This window comes from Cyanistes caeruleus, chromosome 2, assembly GCF_971803275.1.
Source record: "Cyanistes caeruleus chromosome 2, bCyaCae1.hap1.1, whole genome shotgun sequence".
NCBI classification, from domain to species: Eukaryota; Metazoa; Chordata; class Aves; order Passeriformes; family Paridae; genus Cyanistes; species Cyanistes caeruleus.
In genome coordinates this window covers 98537655-98565638 of record NC_141702.1, presented here as the reverse complement: position 1 = coordinate 98565638, position 27984 = coordinate 98537655, and the positions used below count along the sequence as shown (strand labels likewise).

The window sequence follows — 27984 nt, the reverse complement described above, 5'->3', positions numbered from 1 at the left end:
GGCAGTTTCCAGTATTTGTCATTATTATAGGTTATATATACAGGAAGAAAGTTAATTAAGCTTTAAAAAATCCATCACACATCAATGGGTGCATTTTAATGAGTACAAAAAGTTGAGATGTTTACTGCCAATTAAAGTGGTTTTTAAATAAGCATTAATTAACACGGAAATCCAGAAGAAAGTTATACCTTGTCAAAGAAAGGCCAGTGCAGTCTATGCCCACTTCTGCTCCCATTCATACTCAGATAGTAATTACCACCAACCCTATATTTTCCATAATAATGAGAAGAGGCTGTCATGGCTGTCAAACAAAAAAAAAAAAAGAAAAAAAAAAAGGAAAAAACCACCAAAACAAAAAATAAAATTAAAAAAAAAGGTGCTGCACAAAAATACCCTCATTTTGGAGTAAACTTTTTTTTAGTGCCAAAGCCACAGGAGACAGCAGTGTGGAGCAAGGCAGCAAGTAGGGCAGTCATGCAACCACACCGGGGGCAGCTGCACACACATGGCTCCTTCCCAGGAAGCAGAGACTTGGATCATAGGAGGTCCAGCTGAAGAAAGACTGAAGAAAAGCCAAAGAATAAGCAGTTGTTTCATCCCTAGCACTGTAACTCATGGAGAAGTTGATTCTCAAAGTCAGGTCAAAGCAACCACTGCAAATAAGTTCAGCTTGCACGTGCGCTTCCAGCTGGTGCAACTGGTGACATGGAAAACTGTATGACCATCAATTCTGCCACTTCTCCATTCTTGAAGGATTTCTCAATAATTGCCACAAGTTTCAACTCTACTTCAGCTAGTGTCAAATCCTGAGCACAAAGCAAAGGAGGTGAATTCTCCCATTGTTAATCAGGTGAATCTTTAAATATCTTAGGAAAACCTTCCTTTCCCCAAATGCATCTTATGCACCAAGTAAGATTTTCAAACTGCCTTATTGGAATGGCTTCTCTACTCACTTCCCCAGCTGTGGACAGATGAAAACCCCACTGTCTTTTCAGCTAACAGAAGAGGAAGGTCCCATTTCCAGTAGCCTAACAAATTTTAGACAAATCTTTGGTGTAGTGTTTTTAAAGTTAACAAAACAAACAAACAAACAAACAAACAAAACCATAAAGTAAGGCTGTAGATATGCACAGACTCCTGTTCCTGACCCTTGGTATGTCACTCAGACAGTGTGCAGCCTCTCTGTAGAGTACATAGTTTGTGTCTATCTGGGAGCATCTGGGAGCCTTTTTCCTACTCCATGTTCACAGGCAATATCTGCAATGAAATAAAAAAGGAGAGCATTAAAGGCCATGGAAGTTTTGTTAATTTACCTGGACAGGGCCTTCAGATCTTGCACTAGTCTTTCTAACACATCTGATGGCACTACAGAGGAATATTTTATTGCTAGAAATAGTTGAGCGATTACTTCAGAGAAAGGACGGACGTAACACAAAAGAGTTTCCAAGTGCCGACAGGAAGGAGTGTTGCTCATGCAAAATTCCACATTAGGTGTTACAAAAATAATAAAAAAAAACACCGGCCCTTGTGATGTCTGAACTCCCTGACACTGATATATGGACAGGGGAACAGAAGAGGAAAAAGAGAGGGAGAGCAAAGCAAATACACTGGGATGCTTACGAGCAGAATACAGGAGCCAAGTGTCACAAGTTGACCCTCTGTGTTTGCACTGAAATTTGACCACTCCAGACAAAACTCCTTTCGTGGTTTTTACCTAGTTCGAGCTTGGTGGATAATGGCTGTTTCTTGCAGTATTATGGCATTAATGCTGTTGAATCAAGACTTCAGAGGAGGAGTTACAACTTCAATTCCTAAAAAAAAACCATTGTATGACCTTTATGTTTTCCTTACAGGTATTTGACCCAGCTCTGATTAAGGGCTGAAATAAATAAGCACTGTGCATAGGATGGCACACCTGGAGCATGGCTTGCTTTGTAACAAACGAGCTGCACACATCCAAGGAAAACGCTCTCTCCATGATAACTGCAGAAAAGCCCTGTTGTATTCCATGCTAGAAAATCTCTGACTTCCTGCAGCAGAGCTGCCCAGTGCTCAGGGTGGATGTGCTGTACATCATCCTCTGGGACTCCCATGGCAGCAACACCTGGAGACCAGCTCAGGGGATTCTTACCATGCAAGAAAGGAGAAAGAAAACAAGTGAGAAAGTTGCGTTGGATATAAATCATCCACACTTTTCTTATTAGGGGAGCATGGCACTGGGCTGGAGAGCATCTGGGAAATATCAGGCACCTGAAGAGAGACTGAAGAGTTCAGTCCCAGCAGGATCAGTGGTACCAAACACTGTGGATTCAGCCCCATTTTTTCAGGCCTTCTGCTATGAGGCCATTTGAACTGTCAGTTCTCTGGGGCTGAGGATGCTCCCTCCTTCAGGCTTCCACATGGGTTGTATGAGACTGCAGCACAAAGACAAAATAGTGCTATCTCACTGAACCCATAACAGGATTTTTTCTCTTATCCATCAGACTGTTGGGTTGGTGTCTTTCTCCAGCTGGTCCAATTCACACTTAGTTGGAATGGGGACTATACCAGCCCCACTACTGGCAGGCATTCTGGTGCTTTGGTTTTTGCATAATAAAAAAAGTTAGCCTCCAGCCAAAAATCTGGTTCAAAAAGACCAGTGGGAACAACAATCATACTATCAACAGCAGGGTTAAAAAAGTGGAAACCTGAAGAAACCCGAAGCTGTACTGACCCAGCTCTGAAGGTGGACTCTGAATTCAACTATGTCAGAGCTCTGCAGTTAGTCTCTTAAAATGATGAAAGGTGAAGGACAGAAAGCAAGCTTTTGTTTAAAAAGGCCTCTAGCTGAAGGTTGACTTACGCTTTAAGCCAAAAGTGCTTCTAATTCTTCCAAAGCTCCCAATCTAGTTCACAGTATTGGGATTTTTTAATACTTCTCATTCATTTAGAAACATTTTAATAGCCACATAAACTTGTGCAGCACTTGGGCCTTAGCATACAAGCTATATGGATGCACTAAAAAGAAGGGAACATGCTTTTAAATTACTAGAATGGAATGAAAGCCAACATTTCTGCAGCAAACCACCCTTTTGGTGGCTAGGAGACAAGCGAGAACAAAGTCCATCTAGAAAAAGACTATGAAAATAATAAAGTCAAAAAATAAATGAAATTCAAAACCGCTGTCAAAACATGAATGATAAAAACAACATTCAATTAATAACTTGGTTGTAAATGGAACCCCCTCAGGAAGCACATATATGGAGAGAGGAGGTATTTCCTTAGAAGTAATGTAGGAGCTGTCCAGGCTCCTAGGGCTTCGAGTGAGGGTGCCTGGTCTAGCCAATTAGCAAAGCTGTGACATACTCCTAAGACTGTGTTTTATGCTGTTTTGTTTGATTTATTTTTTTTTAGTTAAAACAATGAAAAAAAAAACCTACCTGTACTCTCTGAAATCAATGGAAACCTGATTTCTTTGCATGCTGATCGCTTCAGCTGGCTGTGTCCTTTAGTAGAGCACAAACATCATGACACAAGTGTAAATCTCAATATAATCAATGTCTTGCACCAACACCAGAACTTAAGAAAATGGAAACATCAGACAATATTGGCTTTGCCTGTACTTGCCAGGATACTGATAAAACATCTCAAAACCCAGCAGCACCACCAGGTTCAGCTCCATAAGCAGTTACAGCCATAGGACAGACAGCTTCCCTGTACCAACCACTTGAAGCACACACAGCTTTATTTGTGATCCTGAAAGAGGTGCACATTTCCTTCACTGCCACATGAACATACAGTGACCCATCTCTGAAAACCAACTTGACAGTTTTACATTTTTTTGTACAGCTGGACAATAGGTTCCTATTTCAGTAAGGCATTCTCTTTTAGTGACCCCCCCAATAATATATCCTTTGATTAGAAAATCACTCAAACACCAGAAACATTTTGAAAGGACTAAAGAGATGCCACACTGTAAAGAGGGTCCAAAGAAAATCTCAAAAGACATCTCTCTTTTTTCCCATTGACTGCGTGGCAGAAGCCCTGATTTACACCTCTCTACCTGTTCAAGTGACAAAGGTCAACAGAAAATTTCCAAAACGGAAACAAATCTTTAATTTTAGATACTACATTTCCAGAGATGAGGCCAACAATGTGACATGATAGTATGCTGGTATGAAGGTGGATATTATTGTGAAATGAGTGGGAGGTCAAAAGACCATCCCCGAGCTAGGGACAGGAGGTGACCAGTAGCACAGGTTCCATATCCCTGTGCCAGAAAAGCCAAACCAAAACACAAATCCTCACGTGCCTTTGCACACGTGCTGCAAAAACCAAGGTGTGGGACTCCTAAAAGGGCCATGCCAGTGCTGGTGTCACTTTGCAGACAGGACCTAAGGTCTGCCAAGAAAGCTGCTACCTCCACTGTAAAGACAGCTTGCCAGATATTTTTTTATTTGAAAACCAAAAATTATACACTTTCTAGAGAAAAAAAAAAAAAGAGAGAAAAATCTAATTGTCATAACAAAAAAAATGGGGTACTGTGTTTCCAAGAGGGTCTGAATAAAAAGACACCCTGAAAACCTCACGTGAAGCAGCTCTGAGCATTTAGAGGTTTCTCATGCATTGTATTGTAAAACAGCAGCTCATTCTTTTCAGAGCAGCAGAGGTAAGAGCACACAAATGATTAAACAAGCAGGTTTAACTATCTTGCACTGACGAGGAATTTGTCAACATGGGCTCAGTATTTATGCAGCTCTGCAGCAAATACTGTATGGCTGCAGGAGTCAAACAGCTGTCTGTCAATAAAGCTATTCTCCTCGCTGGAACATAATAGCACAGACTCAACATGACCCTCAGAGGCCTCTTTAAGCTGCCTGGCTGTCTCCTCCTTCCCCATCCCTCCAGAGTCCTTCACCAGCAAGCTCTGAATTAAAAGGGAGAGGGGAATTAAAAAAAAAAAAAAAAAGAAAAAAGAAAGAAAAAATAGTATTAGAGTCTTTTCTATCCATCTTAATATTAAAAGTGACTTAACCCTGGGCAAGTCAGTCTACACACACAAGCCTGAGCCAAAGCAAAGTTAGGGAAAGACAGCTTTGATTCACCGCACGTGAAGGGCTACTGACAATCCCTTTTAATGGAGCTTACAACATTAATGTAGCCAGAGCCACATGTGACACCCATTAGGGCCAGGGAGAGCTCCCACGCATATATTTCAAGGAAGCAGTAGATTCCCCGGTCCCAGAAGCTGTCTTCATTACAAAAGTCTAATGCATTTTTTATTATTCAGCCTTCAGTGGAAATGTCACCTTTCTAAAGCAAGCTGTTATCGTGTGTTTCCCATGCCAAACACATGGCCTCTAAGGAGAGGGTTTTATCTCTACATTTTTAGTGATTTGTATTTCTCTTTCAAGGAGCTCCATGCCTTAAGGCACCTGAAACGCTCACAGCACAAGAAGGTGAGGTTACACAGGATGCTGCCGACGAGGACAAAAAAATCCAGGGCCGGGAGCCGGCGCAGCTTCCACTGGTAGCCGCCCTAGCCGATAATTCACCTCCTTTAGCAGATTTAATTATTATCCCTGCTCTTGGTTGGGACCACGTCCTCAAAGAAGCAGGGCGCCCACCAAGCGCCACCACCGCCGCCTGACAGCACAGCCAGCACCACTGCCCGGCGCCTGCCAACCAGCCAGATGCTGCCACATATTGGCATCTGGGGCCTGGAAAAGCAACTGCGGGCTCCGTTTGGCGGCGAATCCTGACCCCGACAACTGAAGGAGACAAAAGGAAGATAGACGGGAGAGGGGGGTGGAAATCTCTCCTGACGATTTCACTGGTAAAGATTTAGACAAAAACCTATTGTTTCATTGCTCTCCAAATGAATAAGTTTCGGACAGGAGAAGAAAAAAAACCCGCCCGACATATTCTAAATGCTGTCAGAGTCCAGGGTGCAAGGACAAGGGATTATTTATGAAAAGAAATAATGAGGAAACCAGATGCCTGCCTTTCTCAGCCCTCTGCGCTCCAGTCACCCTAACGGGGCATGTGCAACCCTGCTCATCAAAGACTTCTCAGCCTTAAAACGCAGGGCAGGCGCTCACTAACTCTTCCCATCTCTGCCATCATGCAAAATGCCCTCCCCATTACATAGGGAGGCCCCCACAGTAAATCAAAGGCACAGCAAAGGCGAGGGAAAAGACTAGCAGACCTCACCCCAGGCAGGGAGAGTAACTGAACAGCCATATTAACTGCACCCACCAGAATAGTAAATAAAGCAAAACAACGTTAAAGAAAAACCCAAACCACAAAAAAGCAAACAAACAAAAAACCTCCATGCGTATTGCACTAACACCAGGACTGAAACTACATGGGTGTGCTTAAAGTAGGAAAGCAAACAAGCTTTCTATACCTGTTTCCATGAAATTGGCGTCTCTCTGTAATTGAAGGGTAAGCTCCTGACCCCAGAAAAGTCAATGGAAAAACTCCCAGTGATGTTAATGGGGCTGGGACTTCACACTGTGCAGTTGCTTTACCCTGGAAAGGTGATTAACTCAGGACTCTGCGGTATCTCAGAGCACCTGTCAAGGGGACTGCAAAGAGCTGGAGCAAGCCAGGGTTCTTCTCAGGGGAACTCCCCTCTCACCTCACCCTATCGTGTTTGCCAGGCCTGCCAGGGGCTGGTCACAGGAGAGTTCTCTGAGGCCAAAGAAGATATGAGGCTGGAAAGGACAGAGACCAAGGCAGCAAAATAGCAAATTTTAAAATTTGGAGAAAGGGTATGTGCCACTTGGCTCATGATCCATGCTGTTGAAGTAGCTCTTCTCCATGCCTGGTTTGTAAAGGAAGATTATGAGCTGGCAAATGTCAGACCACAGAGCACAAGCAAAGACCCCAAGTGGAGCATAGCTGGCCAGCACCGTGCTCTAAATCATGGCACATCACTGGTGCCTCTCATGGAGGCTCCTTCCTCGTTATCCCATTGCTGTGCAAGGTGCCGTAAAACTCTCGTTACTCACACACTGCTGGGGAAACCAATTTCCTAACACTTTTGCAATCCCTGGACTTTCATATTGTGGGTGTAATCCTGTCTCTTTGCTTCACCAGTACCTGGGGCAAACAGCTGCATTTAATAATGTGTTCCTGCATCCCAGCATTTTGGGGCAGCATTTCAGAATCAAGGGCACAGAAAGGGCAAGAAAATCTGTGACCAAGCCTGAAGGATGTAACACAGGACATGGATGGAAATCCAGAAAATACCCTGGAGATAAATGGCTCAGCTCACAAAAGGAGATGGGAGAAACTGGCACAAGTGAGGTTGTATCAAGGCAAAACGTCTCCTCTCCAAGACAAAGCAAAGGAAGTTAGCAAGGCTCTGCTAAGGAAGACCACTGACTGCAACAACTGCTCGTTCCTTGTCTGGTCCGTCTTTATCCAGCTCCACCACTTGGCAACAGCTTATCACTCCCAAAGGACTTTTCTCAAACTTGCCACCCTTAGGATCTCAACAGCAAAGCATCAAGGTGACCACCCACAGCCTACCCAAGACAACACCAATTCCCCACTGCCCAGATCTGCACATGTCCCCAGCCCTCCTGCACATCACAGAGCCACTGCAGTCCTCTGGCAGCAGCACTAATCCCTCCTGATGGTTCCCTGGGCCAAGAAGATGGAGACAGAGCGGCCTTTGGAGAAGGAGAGCCTCTGATCTGCCAAGAGACTGTGAGGTCCTGTTGGGGCAGCACATCAAGCTGTCACCCGCTGCCAGGAGTCTGGAGCATCCTCTCTGCTCTACCCTGATTAGCCTCCTCTGCCCCGCAGCAGGGGTGCAGGAGATTTCACTGCACAGAACTAGCAAGCGGTGGGATCGCTTCCACCACTTTGCCACTCACAAGTTGGGATTTTCTTGAGGACACCGCAACCTTTGGGCCAGGGCTTCCCAGCTCTGCTCACGCAGATGGCTCAGGCAGCAACCAGCCCTCCACCGGCCCCGCGGCGCAGCAGCCAGCCCTGTGCTGCCAGTCTCAACCCCTGCTGCCAGCAGCAGCTGCTCGGCACCTTTTAAGCAAGTCCCATTCCCCCTCTGGGAGTTGGCTCTGCCACCCCTTCCCAAACGGCAGCTGGAGCCACGCGAGGCACCCTGTCCTGGGGGCTGCCAGCACCCCTGCTGCTGCTTGGCCCAGTTCTTCACTCCCCCCTCACCCCTAAGCCTCACCCATTCCCCGAAGCAGGAGCTACACCCCAGCCTGGTGACTTTGCCACAGCCCTCGTCCCCGTGCAGCACCAGGGTGTGACACCTACAGGGGACCCAGCCATGGAGGTACAACCACATGGAAGATCCTGGAGGATGACCAGGGTGGCCAAAGCCCCAGATCTGGTACTCACTACGCCCCAATCTACCCTTTGTTGGTGGGCACATGCCGAATAACCACCATTAATGTATATGGTGGCACAAACCACTGCAGAGCAGAGCCCGTGGGAGGCTGCTGGGCAGGAGCACGGCTGAGGGAAACAGGTCCTGGCCACACGGGGGGCCTCTCCAGCAGCATCTCCCCCCATCCCCCAGGACACCACGCAGCAAGCACAGCAGGCCTCAGGGAACAAGCCACTGAGGGGAGGGAATGGGCAACACTCAACCGGGCCCTGCTGCAGGCAAACAGAGCCCACACACCAAATTTCTTGGGGCCACAAAAAGCTGTGGGGCTCTGACTTGAGAGCCAGGGGTGGCTCAGCAGATGCACAGAGCTGAGGGCCGGCTGCCAGAGGTGCTGCTGACTGGAGAAGGGCATTGGGGTGCCCAGCCACGGAATGGCACGTGCTGGGGCCCAGGAAATGGCCCCTGACATGGAGCACAGGACCAGGCAGCAGCCAGGAGCCACACTACTCAGCTCACAGCACAGCCCTCACAGAAAGAACAAACCCAACGAAGCTAACAATTGTACTTTCTCATTTTATTGCTAAAATCCCTACCATAAATCTCACCACACGGGAAGTTTCTGTTTCTCCAGCTTCCTACTCGGTGTCCTTGAGAAAACAAATGACACCACACTCACCAAAAAAAAAAAATAAAAAAATCCCATAGTGGTTTACTTTGTGCTTCCCTGTACCTTGTTATGCTGAGTGCTTCATTTAGAGAGGGCTGACCTCCCCAGCCTTCTTCATCCCAGTGCCCTTCGCTGCAGGGACACACCAAGGAACAGGTTAGCACTGGAGAGAGGAGCAGGGTGGATGTTCCAGCACAGGTAACCCTGCCAACTCAGCATCCCAAAGGTGTGCCGAGAGTCAGCGTGACAGTGACTGCTGTCTGCGAGGCGATTTTCACAGGAGACACGGGAGCTGTGCTACAAGAACAGAAGCTGTGAATACAGCCATTCAAAGTTATGCCACTCATATTTCATGAGATGTGGTTTCTCCTATAGGTCTGGGCAGGGGCCCAGGCTCACCTCGTGGCAATTCTACCCAGGGCAAGCCTTCAAATATTTTGTATCCCAGTTTTTCTTAGAAGGACACAAAGAATGTTACAGGGTAGTTCAATAGGATGCAATGAATTACCACTCTGAGATGCCCCGAGTGCATAATCTGCTGTACCTGAACACCCACAGGAGAATAGAAAAATCTATAGGTTTATTTTACTGTGTTTTACATAGACTGTCACTAATTCCTGTGGGGAAAAAAAGGCACTGATTTGTTTTGCTTTTAGCTATTAGGTGTAACAGAAGGAAGTGGCAATGAACAGTCATCCAAATGGAGATGTGCATCACAGGGCTTTGTAACAGGCACCAAAAAGAAGGTATCTAGAGCATTTCAACTCATTAAAGCAAAGGACAAAAAGCACTGATCGGGTAAGGTCAGTCTTCAAGAACTAAATGTGAAGTTCAGAAAGGTAAGGTCTGACTTAGGTTTGAAAGGTTTTGTTTATTAAAGGAATACATGTAAACACCAATACAACATAATACATGTTCAAGGAAAAAAAATTGAAGATAGAAGCAGGATTGGTTTTGTGCAATTAACTCCAGACCCTCGACAAAACAATTATCTGAGTCAGTGGTAATGTTACAAATACTTGTAGCATCTCAAAGGCTCATTTCTGGCAAGTCATACCGCCATTCCTTCTACTCTCTATGATCTAGAATTCCTCACTAACATACTTGAAAAAAAATATTTTGGTGTCATTAACTAAACCAAATGCTTTGCAGTCAGAGTGACCAATCATCTGGTTTCTGCCAGAACAGGGGTTTTTCTTCTGCTGCTCACAGAAACCAGCTTGTGCTCCCATGCTATCTTATCCTGCCTTTGCTTACAGCCAGCACAGGGGCACAACCTGAACACAACAGCATTTCAAAGTAACATGGAAAATACTTTTTTGTACAGTTATCACCAGGCAAATGCAATGGGACAGATCAACACTGGCAGGGACATTATCTGGTGGCTGGGCTAGAGAGCCCCAGGGAGGGAGTCAGGTGGCTGAGGGGAGGGAGGCTTTCCTTGAGCAATGAGCCCGCTCCAAAGTGACAGGCAGGGCAGTGCTGGAAGGAAGCTCGGGATCAGCTTGGTCTCTGCATTAGAGATTTCCGACCCGCTCGGCACAGGAAGTTGTTCCTGTGGCTCACCTGAGGGAGTTCCTGTTATGAAGCCAGAGGGTGGCGGGTTGAAACGCAGTTTCTGCAAGTGATGTAATCTTGGACAGCACTGGGTAGGCAGTGATACTAGTGACCTGGTTACAACCTGCAGTGTTGTGACAGCCCCTCTGCTGGCCTGGTGATCACAAGAAAGGGAAGAAAAAAAAAAAAAGGGGAGTGGAATAATTTTAAGAGGAAAAAAAAAAGTTTCCAGATTTCCTTTGTTTAAGTGAAGCATTTTCCTTTTCCACTTTATTTGAATACATCAACCTAGTGTCTAACAGATGGAGACTGTACAGATGCACTTTTGGGAGTGCCCATAAAATACACTGCTAAAATACAAATGGAAGGATACTTTTTTTTCTTTTTTTTTTTTTTTTTGAGTTGTAAATTCAATAATCGTTGCTGTCACCTCACTTTCCCAAAGGAATTTGCCCTTTGTTCTCCGGATAAAGCTGGGCAGAAGAAGAAAAGTGGGGGAAAAAAAGAGTGCAAGCAAAGAGAATATTTAGGAAAAACCCCATGGATCCATAATCTGTACATCACAGTGTACAGCATTTGTACATCAGGAACCCATACAGGCATGGCTGCTTAGCAGCACTCAGCAAAATATTCTGCATGTCTTATATTCTTTTCCCATTCTCCAGACGTTTCTAGCAAACAAACAGGTCAGCTAATTGGCTCCTGCCCAAGTCTTACCCACTAGGGTTTGCTCAGAGATGTCACTTAGTCATTTGGCATGAGCAAATCCCAGGCTTCTTCCTGTTCAAGCAGCAGAGTGGGTGAAGGCTTTCTTTGATTTATTAAGACTATTAACAAACAAACAGGGGAGTTCAGAAGCTTCCTCAAGCACAAGAACACGAGCAGAAAGGTTTTTTTCCTGAAGTGGCAGCTAAAAATAGGACACTTAGAGGAAGTAAAGTTCATTAAGTGATAAAGCAGTGGTTACAGCAATGAGAGAAGAGTTTTTCCTTTTTTATCTATATATTTATTTAGTGTTATGTGTTCTTGCTCCTTATTAGAGTGCTAAAGCAGTGTTTATCCAGCTGAGGAAAAGATTTCCCTTTCTGTAGTGACTTTAACATGTAGCTCATCAAATACAACAGAGTCAAGGGTTTTAAACAGACATTGCCAGCCAACAAAGTACAACATTTGACAGCATTATTTGCCTTTTATATGGTCTTTCCAGAATGGGAAAATGATATGCTATTTTCAAGACACATTCCACAGTATTATGCAACAGCTTTCTTAATTTTTAATGGATATATTATTTTTAATGTGTCAACTTTTGCATAAAGCATTTTAGTATTTTATTTAGTATTTTCTTTACCATATACCATTAATAAATTATTTGCTTTTTCCTTCCCTACCCCTCAAGAGCTGCACCTAACATAGGGAAATGGTCTATTGACACAATAAAAAAATATTTTCAACTGGCACAGCCTATAGACACTTCCATTTCCAAAGCACCAGAAGGACATTCCCACCACTGCTTATCTGGCAAGCTGGCAGTGCCAAACATGCTGCCCAGGAGTTGCCTTTAATGAAAGGACTCACATACACGTAGCAACCAGCTGTGTTAAAAATAAGCCAGCACCCTGTACAACCAGTGACTCCTGTTAAAAGTGTTCACTTTTGGCTCTGTTGCTCCAGCATCCTTTAGCCATTACATCCGAGTGGTTGGAGACATCCAAAAGGAGCGAGTCAGGGTGCTCCTGTGCCAGAGAAACCTGTCCAGTTGACCTGAGTTTGTTCAGAGGGCACGTGTCTCTCATCTCTGCAGATCAGCCCATTCTATAAGGGCAAAAAATGGATGAGATTTGATGTCTTCAACACCAGCAACGCCAGCACCAAGACGCTCCGCAGGATTAAACTGCAAAAGCTTGACATAAAAGAAAAATACACATGATTCAGTGAGTAAGAACAAAAACAACCGCTTAAAAGTTTCAGAAAGGTCTAAGGTAAGGGACATCCTACCGTTTCCCTGCTCTATGAATTACTTTCAAGAGTGCAAAAGCATACTTGAAATTCCTAAAATCCAGTAAATGGAAGAAGACTCTCCTTTCCTTGAGTCTCAGTCTTACAGTCTTCAGAGACTACTGATCACAGCATGCAATTCCCTGAAGCACTGCACACTGGGACTTCATTTTAAGTGTAACCTCATTTTAAAAAGAGAGAGCAGCAGCCAGAGCCTGCATCAGTAGAACTCTGGACGCCGCATTTGCTTCATGTTAACCTTTGCTCACACCACTGTGTTATGGCTACACCAGGGATAGTGGTCTGTAACTTTCCATTTCATAAATCTTGAGTTGGTCCTAAAATACCAGGATAACATATCCAGCTCTCCATTTCCTTAAAAAAAAAAAAAAAAAGTTTTAAAAAGTCCTCCAAATGGCCTAAAACTGAAAAATCAAACCAGTGAAAGAAACAAAACAGCCTAATGGCTTCATGGAAATTTCCTGAAATTCAGCACCTCGTTTGCTTTTTAGTTGTACATCACATGCTGAATTCATGTGAAAAGGAAATCACAATATTTACATCTGTTTAAAGATACCAATCCATATAAAAGGAATGCAAAGGTAAACTCCAAAGAGACTAATAAAGACACACAAACATATTTTGCAGTTTTCAAGAACTGTTTATACTCTATTCAATTACAGCCAGTACAAAGGCACGATCTCTTGCTTGCTTTTTCTGCAATAGCTAATAGGATAACTTCTCCCAGTTGTCACTTGGAAAAATGTGTATTCATATATTGATGCAGTCAACATCTAAGTAAGCCTACATCCATAAACATAGAAATTTACATATTTTAAGATGGCTCTGCTATTTGCAGTCATAGTGTCATAGAGTAAAAGTAGCTTGCTGACAGTGAATGGTGCTGCTCTAGTATCTCCCCCAAGCCACAGATACAGCCAGGGTGTCTCTGCCTTTCCTGGAAATACAGGCAGCACCAGCAGAGGGAAATCACACATGGTCACTTATTTTCTGGAGTCTGTCCTTCCAAGTAACTTTAACCTCAGAAAACAAATGTAAACTTGAAACAGACACCTACTGAAAAGTCACAGTGCCTATTTTGTTGGCAGTAGAACTTGAAGGTTCCTGAAAAAAAACCTGAGTGCAAAATACCAAATCAACATCAAAAACCAATTTTATCTTTCAGCAGAAATAAACAGATCTCTGTTTTTTAGATGCTGGCTAAATGAAGAAGATGTTTACAATGAAGTGACCTGGACTGGAAGCCACAGCAGGAGACAACACCTGATACAATTTTCTGTATAGCAGGACACTGGTCCTGGAGAGTTACTCTGTGATGTTTTGACCTGTTTACCCTTGGCAGTGGAGGGAAGGAAAGTCGCAATGACAAATTGCTATCCATGCCAAGAGAGCTCTCTTCCTTTTCCTGACAAGGCTTCCTCAACAATGAATGGCAGCTTCCTTGGATAGTCACACAACAAAAATGTGATTTACTGCTTCATATAGCCAAACCTCCACCAGATAAGTCACCACCCTACACTAGACAACTTGACCTAACAGGCACTGGGGAGACTGTTCTCTGAACAGATTTGGCCTTGTAACACAGCTGTGAGAGGCAGAAATTTGCCACTTAAAACCCACCAGTGGCAACAGAGACATTCTTGGGCATATGTGAAAATAGGCAATACATTAGTCTACAGCAAAAAAAACAATCCTGCACTGACATGGACACATGGACTGGGTGACTTAATTTGTCTTCTAGTCTTAATGGGAGGAATTCTCTTCCTCAAATGTGATTTTGCTTTCCCTCAGCTATTTGTTTCTTATAGCATCTGTGGGTGAGGGTAAAAATTTGCTAACTACATAAATGCAGATTACATAAAAATAGGATAGTTCTTCATTCATTTCCCTGTCTACCTTTGACAGAAATAAAAAGACAAGTACTTTCACCTTCAGCGACTTCACTTAGTCAAAATAAGTGGTGTCCAAACATACAGCTCCATTTCCACTGATCATTTCACAGTAACAGCAAAGAAATCAATCTGTCATTAGGCCTTTTCACTCACTGAATTTTCAAAATCTGTATCCTTTGTTTTCCTCAAGAAATACTTTGTCCACTCTGCTCTGCTCAAAACTACATCTAAGTCCTGCCATTATTTATGCATCCACTAGCAAGATCCTCTTCAAAGCTGAACAGCACAATTCACGTATATCACTTATTCTTCTCAAGTGGAACAGGTCAGATCTAGGCAACACTTCCACAGTTATGTCAAAATTAACTAGAAAGAAGATTGCATTAACTGAATTTCAAGACCCTGTACTATAAGTTCAGTTATGACTACCTAAAGCTAAGAGTAAACTAAAACCATCAAACAGTACTATTCCCATTAATTTTAAAATGGTGTATCAGTCTGGAAGCTTGTCTATACAATTTTGCCTTTTGTCCAACCTACCACTTATCTTCTGACTACAAAAGTCATTGGATTCACCATTTAAACTACTTTTCTTACCAAATGGCATCCAGAAGGTTTCCTGGAGGAGAGCTACAGACTTTCAACCACAGTGAAAGTCTGTAATCAGTGTGCTACAGGTTTCATAGTACTTTGAGCAATCTTTCTGAATTGGTCATCAGCATTTTTTTCTTTAGTTCATTACAAATGTTTCCATGAACATTTAGGGCAGAATTCCTAAAATGCTGTGTATCACCAGCAGGTTTCCAGAGCATTTGCCAGACTTGTTCTTTGAAGAAATTGAGAAAACTCAATTCTCCAGAATTTCAATTTCTCCAGAAATTGAGAAATTTGAGAAAACTCCACTTTTCTACAGACCCAGCCGGCAGCAGAAGTCCAAGCTTGCAAATGCAACAAGACAACTGAGTGCAACAAGACAACTGGGCAAAATTCATCAGTGCTGACAAAGGAGCCATCCATGTTCTCATCAGCAGCTTCCTGGTTTTACATTTACTTCACCAGAACAAGTGAGGTATGTAAGTATTCATCCCATCCACACATGTACATAGAGAAAACAACTTCTCCCTGTCACCTACCTGCTGAATCAGTGATCTGGCCTCCTTCGATACATGGTCTGGTATACTCAAAGAAGTGTGAGTGTTTATTCCTGATGGATGGCACTCAACCAGAGACTGGAGGAGAAAAGGAAAAAGGGAAAAATAAAGCAGGAAGGCATATTTATTAATTTCAAAACTGCAGTGTTGGATTATCTCCTAATATCCATGCAAATTTAACACACAAAGCCAAAATTCAGTGCTTCCTAGTATGAAGTAGTGGTTCTGGGAGGAATGTCTACAGGTGCTGATGAGCTCCCTGAGCCAGAGCTTTAGGACATTTACATCTTAAAGCTTCTGATCTATTACTCAAATCTGAAGAGCCTGGTAATTTGGTGGACTTTGCTTCCTTCGTGCAGAGCTGTCAACCAATCACTAGTTTGATTTGGCCGAGCACTCTTTGTCTCAAAGTACTGAATTAATATATAGCAGCAACATATGGCTTCTACACAGTCTCAGGAAACAATTCTGGAAGTATTAGGGCAAAAGTTTTGTACATGTACAGATGGAATTTTAGAGAACTTAGATATCACTGTAGCTAAGAGGGCAGCATAGTTTTTGTTATTTATTTTTTAGTCCTTATTTTAGGACATCTCTATTAAGTTGTTCTGCTGAAGGCTGAGCATGTTTTGTTTCTCCAGTCCCATGCAGACTAAACAAATTAAGAGTGCTCAGGTTGGCAAAGCTCATCTGAGAAAGACAATCAAAGGAATCACACCTGGACACACCACTGGTGAGAAACTACTGGCCAAGAAGTCACTTTTATCAAGTCACTTGCCCCCAAGCCCTACCTTCCCAGTGAGGAGTTCAAAAAGAATGGCACCCAGGCTCCACCAGTCACAGGCTTCTGTCTCTTCTAGGATAGCACCAACCTCTAAACATGAGACATTTCAATTAATATTAAAAAGGTCAGTTACACCTTCAAAATTAACATATATTTACAAGGTGACTGTTTAATGCTGACAGAACATATACTAAATACCACAGAGCTTTCATTATGCCTGCAATTTAGTTAGCCCTTTAGCCACCTACAGATTGCATTGTTCAAGCACAGCAACACCATACATTCCATGCATAATTTGTCTTTTCCATGCATACATAGGCACTTTCGAGACTTGTAGGCATCACAGTTATGATTTTTCTACACTGGACAAAACCAGACAGTGACAGACAGTAAAGCAAAGCATACTTAGAGTATTTATGCTGGCCAGAAGAGCTGGACAGATTGGAGTGGCCTAAAACATGGAGAAAAGCAGCACAAGGGATGGGGCAGTAGTCTACTGCACGACTCAGTTTTGCCTTAGAGGGCAGGATTTGTCTCATGGCTAGCCCACACCCTTTACTGGGATCACCATGGGAGGCTTTTCACAATGGTCTCATAGAGAGACATCAACTCTACTTCCCACAGCATAACCACAGCCAGGAACTGTCTATTGCTACAGCCCAGCCCAAACTCTACCTTGGTATGGAAAGTTGTTTTCCCCTTGCATCCAACCCAACACCGCTGCTGCTGCACAGGCACAAGGGACGGCAGGGAGGGGAGATGGAGGTGACAGTCCCTGGCCATACACACACACGTATTCAGTAGCATGATGCATGCAGAAAACTTGGCCTGCACTGACTCAGGCTTTAAACTACAAAAATGATTAAATACAAACACACCCTGCTTTCTGCTCTAAAACAGGCAGAAAACCAGATTGCAATGAAGATGAAATCTTCATTTTGACTGTCAAAAAAATGCAGAAGCTGCACTAAAATAGCTTGAGTGGCAAAAGCCACACCAGCTGCCCAGCAGAGGACAACAATTAGCATACAGTCACATAGCTGTTGTTGCGAAAAGCAGTGCAGCATGGGCGGAAAAATCCTGCTCATCGTTTTTCGGAGCTTAGCATGAGCATGGCCAAGGAGAGCTCCAGATGAGTCCCAGCCCACGGTCAGGGTGAGAGAGGTGTCACACCAGAGCTCCCCAGAGGCAGGGAAGCAAAGCCATGCTGAGCTCAGGGATGTGAAGAGGGCTGCCCCTCAGGCAGCTTCCACACAAATTGGAGAGGCTCAGCACCTCACAGAACTAAGCTCAGGCTGCTCTTGCAAGAGCAACAAGAAAGGATGACTCAGACATTGTTTCTGGAGCTAGCACATCCCTCACGTTGAGGAGTTTACTACACTTAATGGCCTTGGAATGACCAATACATCACTATAAGGATGCCACACATCAGAATTTATTCCAGCCCTTACAGATTAATACTCCTATCAGCAGCAAGAAACTTTTACAAAGATGTAACAGCAACCACATGAAGAACTGTATCAGGATAATTACATTCATTTTTAAAACGCTTTAAGATCCCAGGCGAGCACCCAGATGAAGCTGAAATCATGATAAATTGAGAGAATTTGTGTAAAAATCAAAATTTGTTCTTGCAATTTAATTTTAAAGCCCTTTAGAAAGGCAGACCTTCCAGGAAACTATCCTTTAAAAAAAGAAAAATAAAAAAAACTGCAAAGTTGGGTCTTTCCACACAAACCAGCTGGTGAAAGGTTTTCACAGAATTTCTCAATGAAACCTACTAAATGGAAATGCCTTTTCAGTTCAAGGGAGCTTTCTTCCCAACAAGTGAAGATTTTTATTTTTAAATTAAATTACATACTTATTACAGAATAAGGACAGCAAAGCCAAGAATTAATAAGATTGACTCCTATATTCTCACTTCCATTAACAACCCAAAATTGATGGAAATTTTAGAATGATGCCACAGAAGGAAATAATCCATTTTTCCCAAAGGTGTTCAGTGAGAATGGGCCTCATGAGTTACAGCCCAACAGAAAAAAAAAAAAAATTACCTAAATGTGGAAAAAATGCATCATTCAGAGCACAGAGAAAAGAAATTCTACCAAAAAAAATTTACTCAGTCTTTGTGTTATTTCCCTTTATGTTGGCAATCAAGAGATGCTGATACAATTCTCTAAAGAACCAAAGTTACACTGCTTTCTTTCACAGAACTGTTCATTACAGGAAGTAGCACTGATGAAGAAAATGGACATATATAGAGTAAGAGTCAAAAAGCAAACCAGAATCCACTTCCTCAAAATCCAAGCTCTTATTTTTCAATTGGAAGAACACTTTCAGTATATGCCAAGCAAAAACAAATGTCACTGCAGTTCTCTGACAAGAGCAGCACTGGGCTCTTCCATCCACTTTTGGCCATGACCAAAATGACACAAGTGGAATAAATTAAGAGCAGGCAAGTAACACAGATTCCTTCCAGGACTAAAGGGTTCTGCTTGGGTTCTCATGCACAAGCAGAAGCTGCATGACAAGTCAGCTGAACCAACACAGAACAGAAAATGGAAAACTCAGCTGAGGGCAACACCTGAGTCTCCTTTTTTGCAAAAACTAAATTTTAGCTAAACTTTTTTCCGATTATGCAATGTCTGCCTTCCAGCTGCTTTCCCTAGGTTACAAGGTTTCCTTACTTCAGGTTAAAATAAATGTTTTCCTTATTAAAAAAAAATATAAATTAAAAATCACTGTGAATACTACAAATAAACATGTGCTGTTTACATTTCCTTCCTTCGAATAGGTCATATGACTTCTGATGCAATACTGATCATAATAAGTCCAGGATACCACATCAATATTACTGCATTTTATCTTGACTAAACATCATGGGAAAATTTAGAAACTGTAGATTATGAAGTGCTTTTGAGGGACACAGAGTAGATGGCTAATGCAATATACCACACAGGGCACATGCTTTTTTTAAAGCTTCAATATGGCAATAAATCCGAACTACAATATCTGCCTTCACTAAGAAAACATTTTCATCTCAATCCATCAGCAAAGTAATTTAGACAATAAATGGTAGTGACACATAAGCTTAACTGAATAACATGGGGATATTTGTGCCAAATATTTCCTTCATGAACCTTGAAATCAAGGACCTTACCCGGATTTGTACAAAAATAAACATGTGTACACATGTACAAGGTGTTGGTGCTTCTAGGACTGACAGAACCACATTTGCAGAAAAAAACACACTCATATCATCCTCAAATAGAAAACCAGAGAAATTATAAAGAAAGGTGAAAAAAAGCCAATAGCTCTTCCAACTTCACTGCAATTTCATTAAACAGAGAGCTTTCCTCTTTCTCCCTTCCCAAAGCATGGCCATGACATCCAGCACCAAACAGCACAAGTCAACAGCAATGCTGAATTCCTGCACAAGGCAATTCCAACAGCAGCCACTGGGATAACTGAAGGGAAGGAGATCTGTAAAATGCTATCAGGTTTAGACAGAGACAGATGGTGCAGGTAAACACCTTCACTACCCTGCACTGTCCTCCTTCCAGAGCAGCTGGTCTCAACTGAAAGGCCATTTCTTTATGGTTTCCATACTTATCTCAATATTTGCATTATACACAGTAATACCTTATTTCCTGATAAGGGAGACATAGCTGACAACACTGTATTTTAAACAGAAGTGCCTGTTCTGAAGAAAAAGCAGAACTTCCCCTCTCGTGAACATACATTCTCAATAAAGCTATCAATGGCAAACTAAGGCTTATTTTCTCATTCTTTACACAGCACCTTAACTTGAAATATATACCCTTTTTGCTGAAGGATTTCAAAGGCTTTTACTACCACACCTTCCACATTTTTTTTCAAAAAACAGTTTCCTCCAGGGCTGACAGTAACGCCTCATGGCCAGCACACATAAACAGTACTTAACATGGAAGAAGCCAAGCCTACAAGAGGCCTTAGACATTCGGTGTGTAGCTCAGGCCAGATGGCTTGTGAATCACCAAGAACAAAAACTTAATCAAAAATCTTGCAGGAAAAACTGTAATATAAAAAAAAAAAATTTAAAGAAATGAATAAAAAAAAAGCATCTCCAGTCAGATCACGGGAAAACTGGCTCTAGGTAGATGTAGTGCTTCCCCAGACACCTAGGAGGCAAGAAAGGCTCTGCACTGAGATGGCTTCTTGGAATTAAGAAGGGCAGATTGATAAGAATTTCCCTGCCTTTCCCTTACCCCACACTCCAAGCAGAAACAGCATACTCTCAAGTATCATCACTGATAAAAAGATAAGGAGACCCATCTGAACAACCATCAGGTGTCTGAAACTTGTGAGGAATTGGACTTGTCCAACATCCTGAAAAGAAATATGATGTTTTCCTCTTCTGTGGCCATTAAGATAAACATTGCATGAAAAAACATTATTAGACACTGGAAATTCTGTTTACCTTACACTCCCTTAATTTTAAAAGATTACTGTTTTATCATATTTTGATATCTATATATGTAAAGAAACATTTGCAGAGAATCAAATAAAGTAGCTCCAACCTAATTTGCTCTCATCAGACTCAGTCAGCCAAGGTACCGTAAGATACAGTCACTAAATAAAATATCCCACAAGCAATCTGCCAATAATGCTTTGCCTAAAATGCTTCAGCAATTTATAAACCACAGTATTGAATCATCTATATTAAAGTATAAGAAGTTTATCATGGTCTTTAAACAATAAAGTAGTGAGGCAAGTCCAATGAACATTTCCTAAGATCAAATGGAGTATGAAAATAGGAAGTTTCATTAAAAAGTTATTCAAAAACATATTAGCATCTATGTTCCTCTTTGAAAAAGAAAAAAAAATGAGGGGACTGTTCTTTTTCTTTCAGCAGCCCAAGATGGCACCAAAATTCCTTCTAAAATGATCATGTGACAAAAGAGACAAAGTTTTATTACTGTTCTTATATCAAAACAAAGCAAATAAACCTCGTACCTAGCTCCATTTATTTTCACAAGGCATTTTGTATAGTAACTTCAAGGTTTAGTCCCATCTGTAATATTAACACTAATAATAATAAAAATAGACATAAATAAACACAGGTAAAGTACAGTTTCTTCTGGAGTTAACAACTGGCTTTTATGACAGCCAGACTAAAACATCAGGTTTTTACAACTCAGCAGCTTGGGTACATCTTACTGCTTATTCTAGCTACAGAGCCTGTGAAAAACCACAAGACCATGAAACACATAGTGTACTTACAACAAGATCAGATATTTTCCAGAAAGTACCTGATGCTCTCTCCAAACCTATGCTTTCAATTACCAGCTCCAAGTTGATGACATTTTGCTGTTCTGGGAGCAGTCAGTTATTGTTTTCTGTGGGACACTTGGGTCTTCAGAGAGCTGTCCCACTTGAAATGGTTGTTGTAAAACTGTTATTCCCAGCCTCTCAGGAATCAGTACTTTTTCTGCACCTCCAGACCTTCTTCACACCAGCCATGTATTTTTCATGTTAATGTTTGATCCTGTTTCATATTGCCAGGGCTTTTCCAATCAAGCTAGCTCAGCCTTCTGATTTTGATGCCCAAAGCTCCTTCACCTATCCAGATTTTTTCTTTTCTTTTTAGGATAATCCTGAGATGTTAATGTCACACAAAAATCTAGGACAGAGTCGGAGATAAAAAGCAGGAAGTCCAGTCTTGGACTATAACTATGAGACCAGCCCACTCCTCGACATCTCTCAGGGTCAATGGTACTTTAATCTACCACAGTTATTTTGCTTCTTAAACAAATTAAATTACAATAATACAAAATAGCAGATTTAATGAGTGCCTGCAAACTCCTACTGAAAAATACATACACAAATAATATGCAGGTTTTCCTGCATCAAATGTCTATTTGGTAAACAGAGGCAAATAATCTTTTTTCTTATTCGCTAAATAAAAATTATAGCATGCAGGCTAATAATATCAACTAGCAATTTTTTATTTTCATGCCATATATTTTAGGTGTCCAGCTGCACTTTGCATCTGTATATTCAATTGTTTAAGAGCAAAAGTGACATCTTCATTTGGGAGTACAAAAATCAGGTTGCACACTGAAACATTTTTATCTTTTTTTTGGGGACAAAATCCTTTGCACACAAAGCCTTCTTTTTGCTTAGGTTTTGCACTGTGCACAAGTAACAGCAGGTTCCATAAAACCAAATTTACCGTATATTTATGTGTAGGCTTCTGTGAATGCTAGTTTGTGTAAATAAGGCTTGATTATAGCACACAGCTTAGGAAAGCATCAGAATAATATGATGCATTACTGATGGCCAGTTTCCTACTTACATTTTCTATGGAGCTAAGCTCCCTTTGGCTTTAGGATCTCAAGCAGCAAATCTCCAGGTTTTAGTAAACACAGTCTGGTGAAAACTTGTTGTTTAAACAAGAAAGAAAAAGACTCTAAAGGCAGCCCGGTTCTGAAACCTCGTCCTCCAAAAACACTACAGGGATGCAACAGAAAGCATCCCTGCTGCTGGAACAAGAACTAGGGGAGTGTAAATAAAACATCTCATTCACACATCATATTTACACAAGATGTCAGACCAGCAAGCTGCTTCTACAACATGACATTTCACAGGTTAGACTGAAAAAGTACCATAAAGATTTCTCTTCATGAGAAAATCCTCAACTTAAATCTGTTTTACCTAGAGATAGCCTTGACTAGGCAATGGCAGTAGACAATTCTGTCTTTCTCACAGGTGTTGAGCATACAGAGAAGGCTTTATTAAAAAAAAAAAACCTTACCAATTTTATTTTTAAAATTGTGACTGTCAAGAACGGAATACAATTATTACTGTATTTCAAAGTTAACAACTCTTTATATTTAAGATCACAATGTTGGCAAAACCAATACTTAAAATAACAGAAGGTGATAATTTGCATTTCAAAATTCATCTATCTTGCTTTTCTCTCAATTAGACCAAAACATGTTGATTCACAGGTTTGTGTGTGTGTGTGTGTGTGCATGTGTTTCTTTTTTAAACTTATTTATAGAGCAGAATAATGGCCCCCCTGCTAGGCTGGCATTTGCTCAAATTTCTGTCCATGTAAATTGAATCTGTTACTGGAATTTTCCCCCCTTCAGAATACCAAGGCACATTAACCAAGAGATAAAGAGATACATTGCTGATACTATCAGCCACCAGGCAGGTGGATAAAGCGAGGGATTTTTTGTTAGTTTTTGTGGGGATTTTTTGGACAAATATGTGATAAGAGTTCTCAGGGGGCATGGAGAGCAAAGGGCTGTTTAAACAGGAGTGAATCATTCTCATCTGATCTGCTAATAACTTTGTATTCAGACATCAGCTGTTCAACACACTTTAAAATGTTCAGAAAACAAAATTACTATAAAGAGGAGGAAAGTTAAAGGAAATAAAACACATAAACCTCACAACAGTCACCTTAACCATATTAACACAGCACAAATTCTCAGTTACAAGTACTTAATTTCTTCTTTAAAAGCAATCAAGTCATTCTTGGCCAAACCCCCCACAGTTTTACCCGAAGCGGTGTTGAGTTTATATGGTATGATTTATAATCCAACGTTTCCCTTGTGAATTAGAGAAACAACATTTGACTTATCATAGGTGAACAGCAAAGATTTAGTTTGGCCATTAATCAAAGTATAGCACAGGCACTACTTTTAAGCATCTGCAGACAGCTTTGTTGGTGCCAGAGCTGGTTCGGGAACTTTTCCTCTTTTAAATTGAGCAGAACTATATGGCAGCAAAGAGCTACCCAGCCATACCAACAAATTCTACAGCACAGTAACACACCATGAGCTTGTGAGCACGGTTCCTGATGTGCAAATCATTACAAATGAGCCGCATCTTCCGTCTCCAGTTCTTAGGAGAAGTTCAGCAAATTAGGGGCAGCCAGTGGGACAGCAGCATCCATTAATGGTACAATGCCACCTCCCGTCGGCAGCGGGGAAGTGCCACTCCTGCAACATGCAGCCCTGCTCGGAACTTACACACGATGTAAAATGACAACTGCTATTTCATACAAAACTAATTATACTGCTCACGGGGAGTGCAATGCAGCTTTTTAAATATTCCCTTCCCTCATCTTTTTGACACTTCTGCATTTACAATCGTTGCAGTTGTTAATTTATATATCCACTGCATAATGTCCTTTTGACATATGCAGTCAAATTGCCTCTCCACTTTTCGTAGGACAACAGGAGCTGAACAAGTCCCTGCACTTCACCAGGGCAGGGATCTGATCACTGTCTGCTGTACCGACACTGCCTTGCTCTACCTTAATGCAAGGTTACACTCTGGTGTACAGAAAGCCTAAACACAAAGTCCTAGATCCCATAAGCAAGTTCCACATAGGTGTACCTCTATTCTCTCTTGGCTCTGAAATGCTCCCACACTGATACATTACGATCCCTAGCCCATCCAGCAACTAGCTTTCAACATATAAATTGTAGAATTTAGACTTCATGATTTTCTTCAACAAATAAAGCAGCTTAAGATTTAAATACATCTTCATGCACTTCACTGCAAATCACTTTATAACTTACACCGTAGAAAAGCAACATCTGAAACCTTAACAGCTGAAAAGATACACCTGTTTCAAATACATGTTTAAAATTTCCATATAATTCTGCAAAACAATTTCCTACCTGTTTTAAACTGAAGATATCCTGCAATGTGTTTGAATTTCACAATTATTGTCCCCTTTTTCTGCCTCCAAAATTTGCTCCTCAAAAATCAATGCAGAAAAAGAACTGCAGCCCTAAACTCATCATCTGTTCTTGGTCTCCGGCAGCAGACCCTTAAAAGCAATGTTTATTGATAGACACCTTCCCTTTCCTGCATATGTTGAAAGAAAGCACTAAACTGTTGAAATAAGGTAGCATAAAAGTATCCAAATATACTCTCAACTCTGTTGAGATATATAATCTCAAACTCTGTTAAAAACAGACAGCGAGCTAAACACAAAATTTTTACAAGACAAGCTTCACTGCATGCTTCAGCCAGGAGAGAAAAGGAGAAGGAAGGCTGACTACCCAGAGGCAGGGCAACACAGCTCATAATCCTGAAAACACCAGGAAAATTCAAAATGAGATAAAGACACATTTTGAGTCACTCATTTTAGACACCATGTTTTGTTATGGTAAGAAATCATAAGAGCTGGTAAAATTTTCAGAAGATAATTGTTCACCTCTACAAAACTACAGCATTTCCCTCAGAAAAAAAGAAAAAGTTGTGAGAAACACTTATATTAAAAAGAAACATAAAAATAATATTAAAAGCTCAACATTTGTTCCTAGTGTACTGAACTGAAACACAAATATAATTTCAAAATCCTTGTTCCAAGAAGCAACTTGAAGAGCAATGCTTTCATGATATAGGGGTTCCAGGGACATGGTACACTCCTTGAAATTAAAAAAAAATATTATCCAAATGAAGCTTTTTTTCCCCCCCTGTAAAATTGGAACCTAGAGAAAGCTTATTAATGTGATTTATTTTTTTTTAATGCTAATCAAAAGTTCTGAAGCAACATTTACCAGCAGCAGTAGCCCTAAGAAAGCTGCTACGGACTCATCTATACATCATTAGTGAATCATTCCTTGAGACAGAATGGCACTTGACTCCAAAATATATTTTGTGCTGCTAAGTCATACCAAGTATTACTCTCCTACAAAAAATTAATATGTAACAGCTACACTAAAGTACAAGCAAGCTTCACAGAGATAACATTAAGATCAAGAAATATGAAAGGCAAGAATCAGGGAGCAGTACCAATTCATCCACCTTGAATGTATCTAATACTTGCATTTGCAAATCTTCACCTTGCAGCTCACCAGCTGCAGACACACAAAGCAAATACAGCCTGGGGTAGGGCAGAGAGGGCAGGGAAACTTCAGCAAAAAAAGCCCGGATGGGTATCACACCTGTGCTGTGAGGTGGAAATAACGACAGTGTGGAAAACTTTATTCTTGCATTTGGGGACTTCTGGATATTATTTCAACTGCTCCCTAAACACTTAATTACTGCAGGAGTTGGCTGGTTGGGGCTTAGGGGGCAAAAAAAGCCTCTCTTTGGATCCTCATTAAAGTACAGAAAAATTAAGCTTTGACTTTCACAGCTCATTAATGATGACAGGGTGGGAAAAGGCTGCACTTCCATCTTTGCTAGAACTCAACTGGGGAGCGCTTTGTTCAAGGCTGGGGTAGGGAGGCAGGAAAACACCTCTCTCTAACAGGTTGTCACACATGTTGGCAACCAGGACAATCATCTATTTAAGAAACACAGTAATTGCTGGGATTCCCCAATTATCTTGCTCTTGAATGAAAGTGGCATGAGGGCAGAACAAAGATGTTGGACTTACTTTGATAGGTTAAAGAATTATTTTCTCTAACACCTGCCCTTTTGACTTGTGTAGGAAAAAAATTATTTTTAATTTATCTCAAGAAGCTGACACTCAAGTTTGTTAAGACCCAACCACCTTTATTCACAGAGGCAGTTCCTTGCTGCATTTCACTTGCAGAACAAAAACGCAGAAGTAACACCTGATGCCAAACTAAATTCAGAACTTCCATGGCTGGTAACTCTTATTCTAAATTTTTCTAAGCACATTAACAGACTCTGAGCTTGAGGACTACCTCAAGCTGCAATGCCAAGTTGCAATGCCTGGCCAGACCACGCACTCAGCAGAGTTATGTTGGCATTCCAAAGTCTGAATAAAAACAGTAATTTCAACTCTAGTTTTTATAAGTTAACTATGGAATTTTTTAAATATGAAGCTGTATGTGAAACATCTGATTTTTGGCTGTCACTGCCAAAAATCATAGACCACTATATTAACAGAAAATAAACTGGAGAAAAGAAAAGAGGGAGAGCTCAGTTTCAAGTGCCATCCTTGCCATAAAAACCCAAGAGATATTGATTTTATCACCCTCATGATTGATGAAAGCAGTTCTAAGGAAAGAGCTCTCTAAACTATTTCAAAGCCCACTGTAGCTCATCAAAAATGTCAGAGGCATCTCCGAGCCTATTAGGGTTGTATTTTTCAAACCTCTGTGGCTCTCCCCCCACCACCCATGTCCCTTGCATGTATAAATTTTTGTATTTTTAAGGGTCTTAGTGCCACCTTTTCAGCCTCATTTGCTCTTTTCATTTATCAAGATACTCACACACAGGAAATAACTGGAAGAAAGCAGAACATTCCTAGCTTGCTTAAACAAGGCATTCAGTACAATTACACATTATGGAAATGACATAACAAACACCACCACAGTTCAACAATAAAGCAGTTATGAGCCCTGTAGCTCTTTAAGACATTAAGGAAAAGAAGCAAAGAAAACTCAGATATTGCATGATCTCAAGCTGTATGCTACAGAGACTACAGGAGAAAATGAAAGCTGCTAATCTACTTTCCAAGTGAAACATTGTAGGTGATTGCTCTAACCTGGGGCACAGTACATTCTCTCTATGGCATCGTTGTCACAGGAATCTTCAACCTCCCTCCACCTGCTAAAATACGTTAGCTGAATGTGTCC

The 27984-nt window shown here is 41.5% G+C and overlaps 1 protein-coding gene and 1 long non-coding RNA gene across 10 annotated transcripts in view; both read right to left on the bottom strand.

Annotated features, from left to right (window-relative positions):
- Nucleotides 1-70: 70 nt before the first annotated feature.
- On the bottom strand, nucleotides 71-8803 carry LOC147655033 (uncharacterized). Its single transcript, XR_015283710.1, has 3 exons — nucleotides 1916-8803; nucleotides 1621-1811; nucleotides 71-1257 (listed from the first exon to the last, which is right to left on the bottom strand). It is a non-coding gene; the product is annotated as an uncharacterized LOC147655033 (long non-coding RNA).
- Nucleotides 8804-11560: 2757 nt separating this feature from the next.
- The window catches only part of RPS6KC1 (ribosomal protein S6 kinase C1), an 86759-nt gene continuing 70335 nt past the window's right edge, over nucleotides 11561-27984 (bottom strand). For all 9 annotated transcript variants that reach the window (XM_086878628.1, XM_086878631.1, XM_086878626.1 and 6 more), the window contains 4 exons: nucleotides 27894-27983; nucleotides 16428-16510; nucleotides 15619-15714; nucleotides 11561-12477 (listed from right to left, as the gene is read on the bottom strand). In XM_086878628.1, coding sequence (XP_086734754.1) covers nucleotides 12367-12477; nucleotides 15619-15714; nucleotides 16428-16510; nucleotides 27894-27983 — 380 coding nt within the window. In that variant the 3' untranslated portion in view covers nucleotides 11561-12366. The remainder of the gene's footprint in view (nucleotides 12478-15618; nucleotides 15715-16427; nucleotides 16511-27893; nucleotide 27984) is intronic.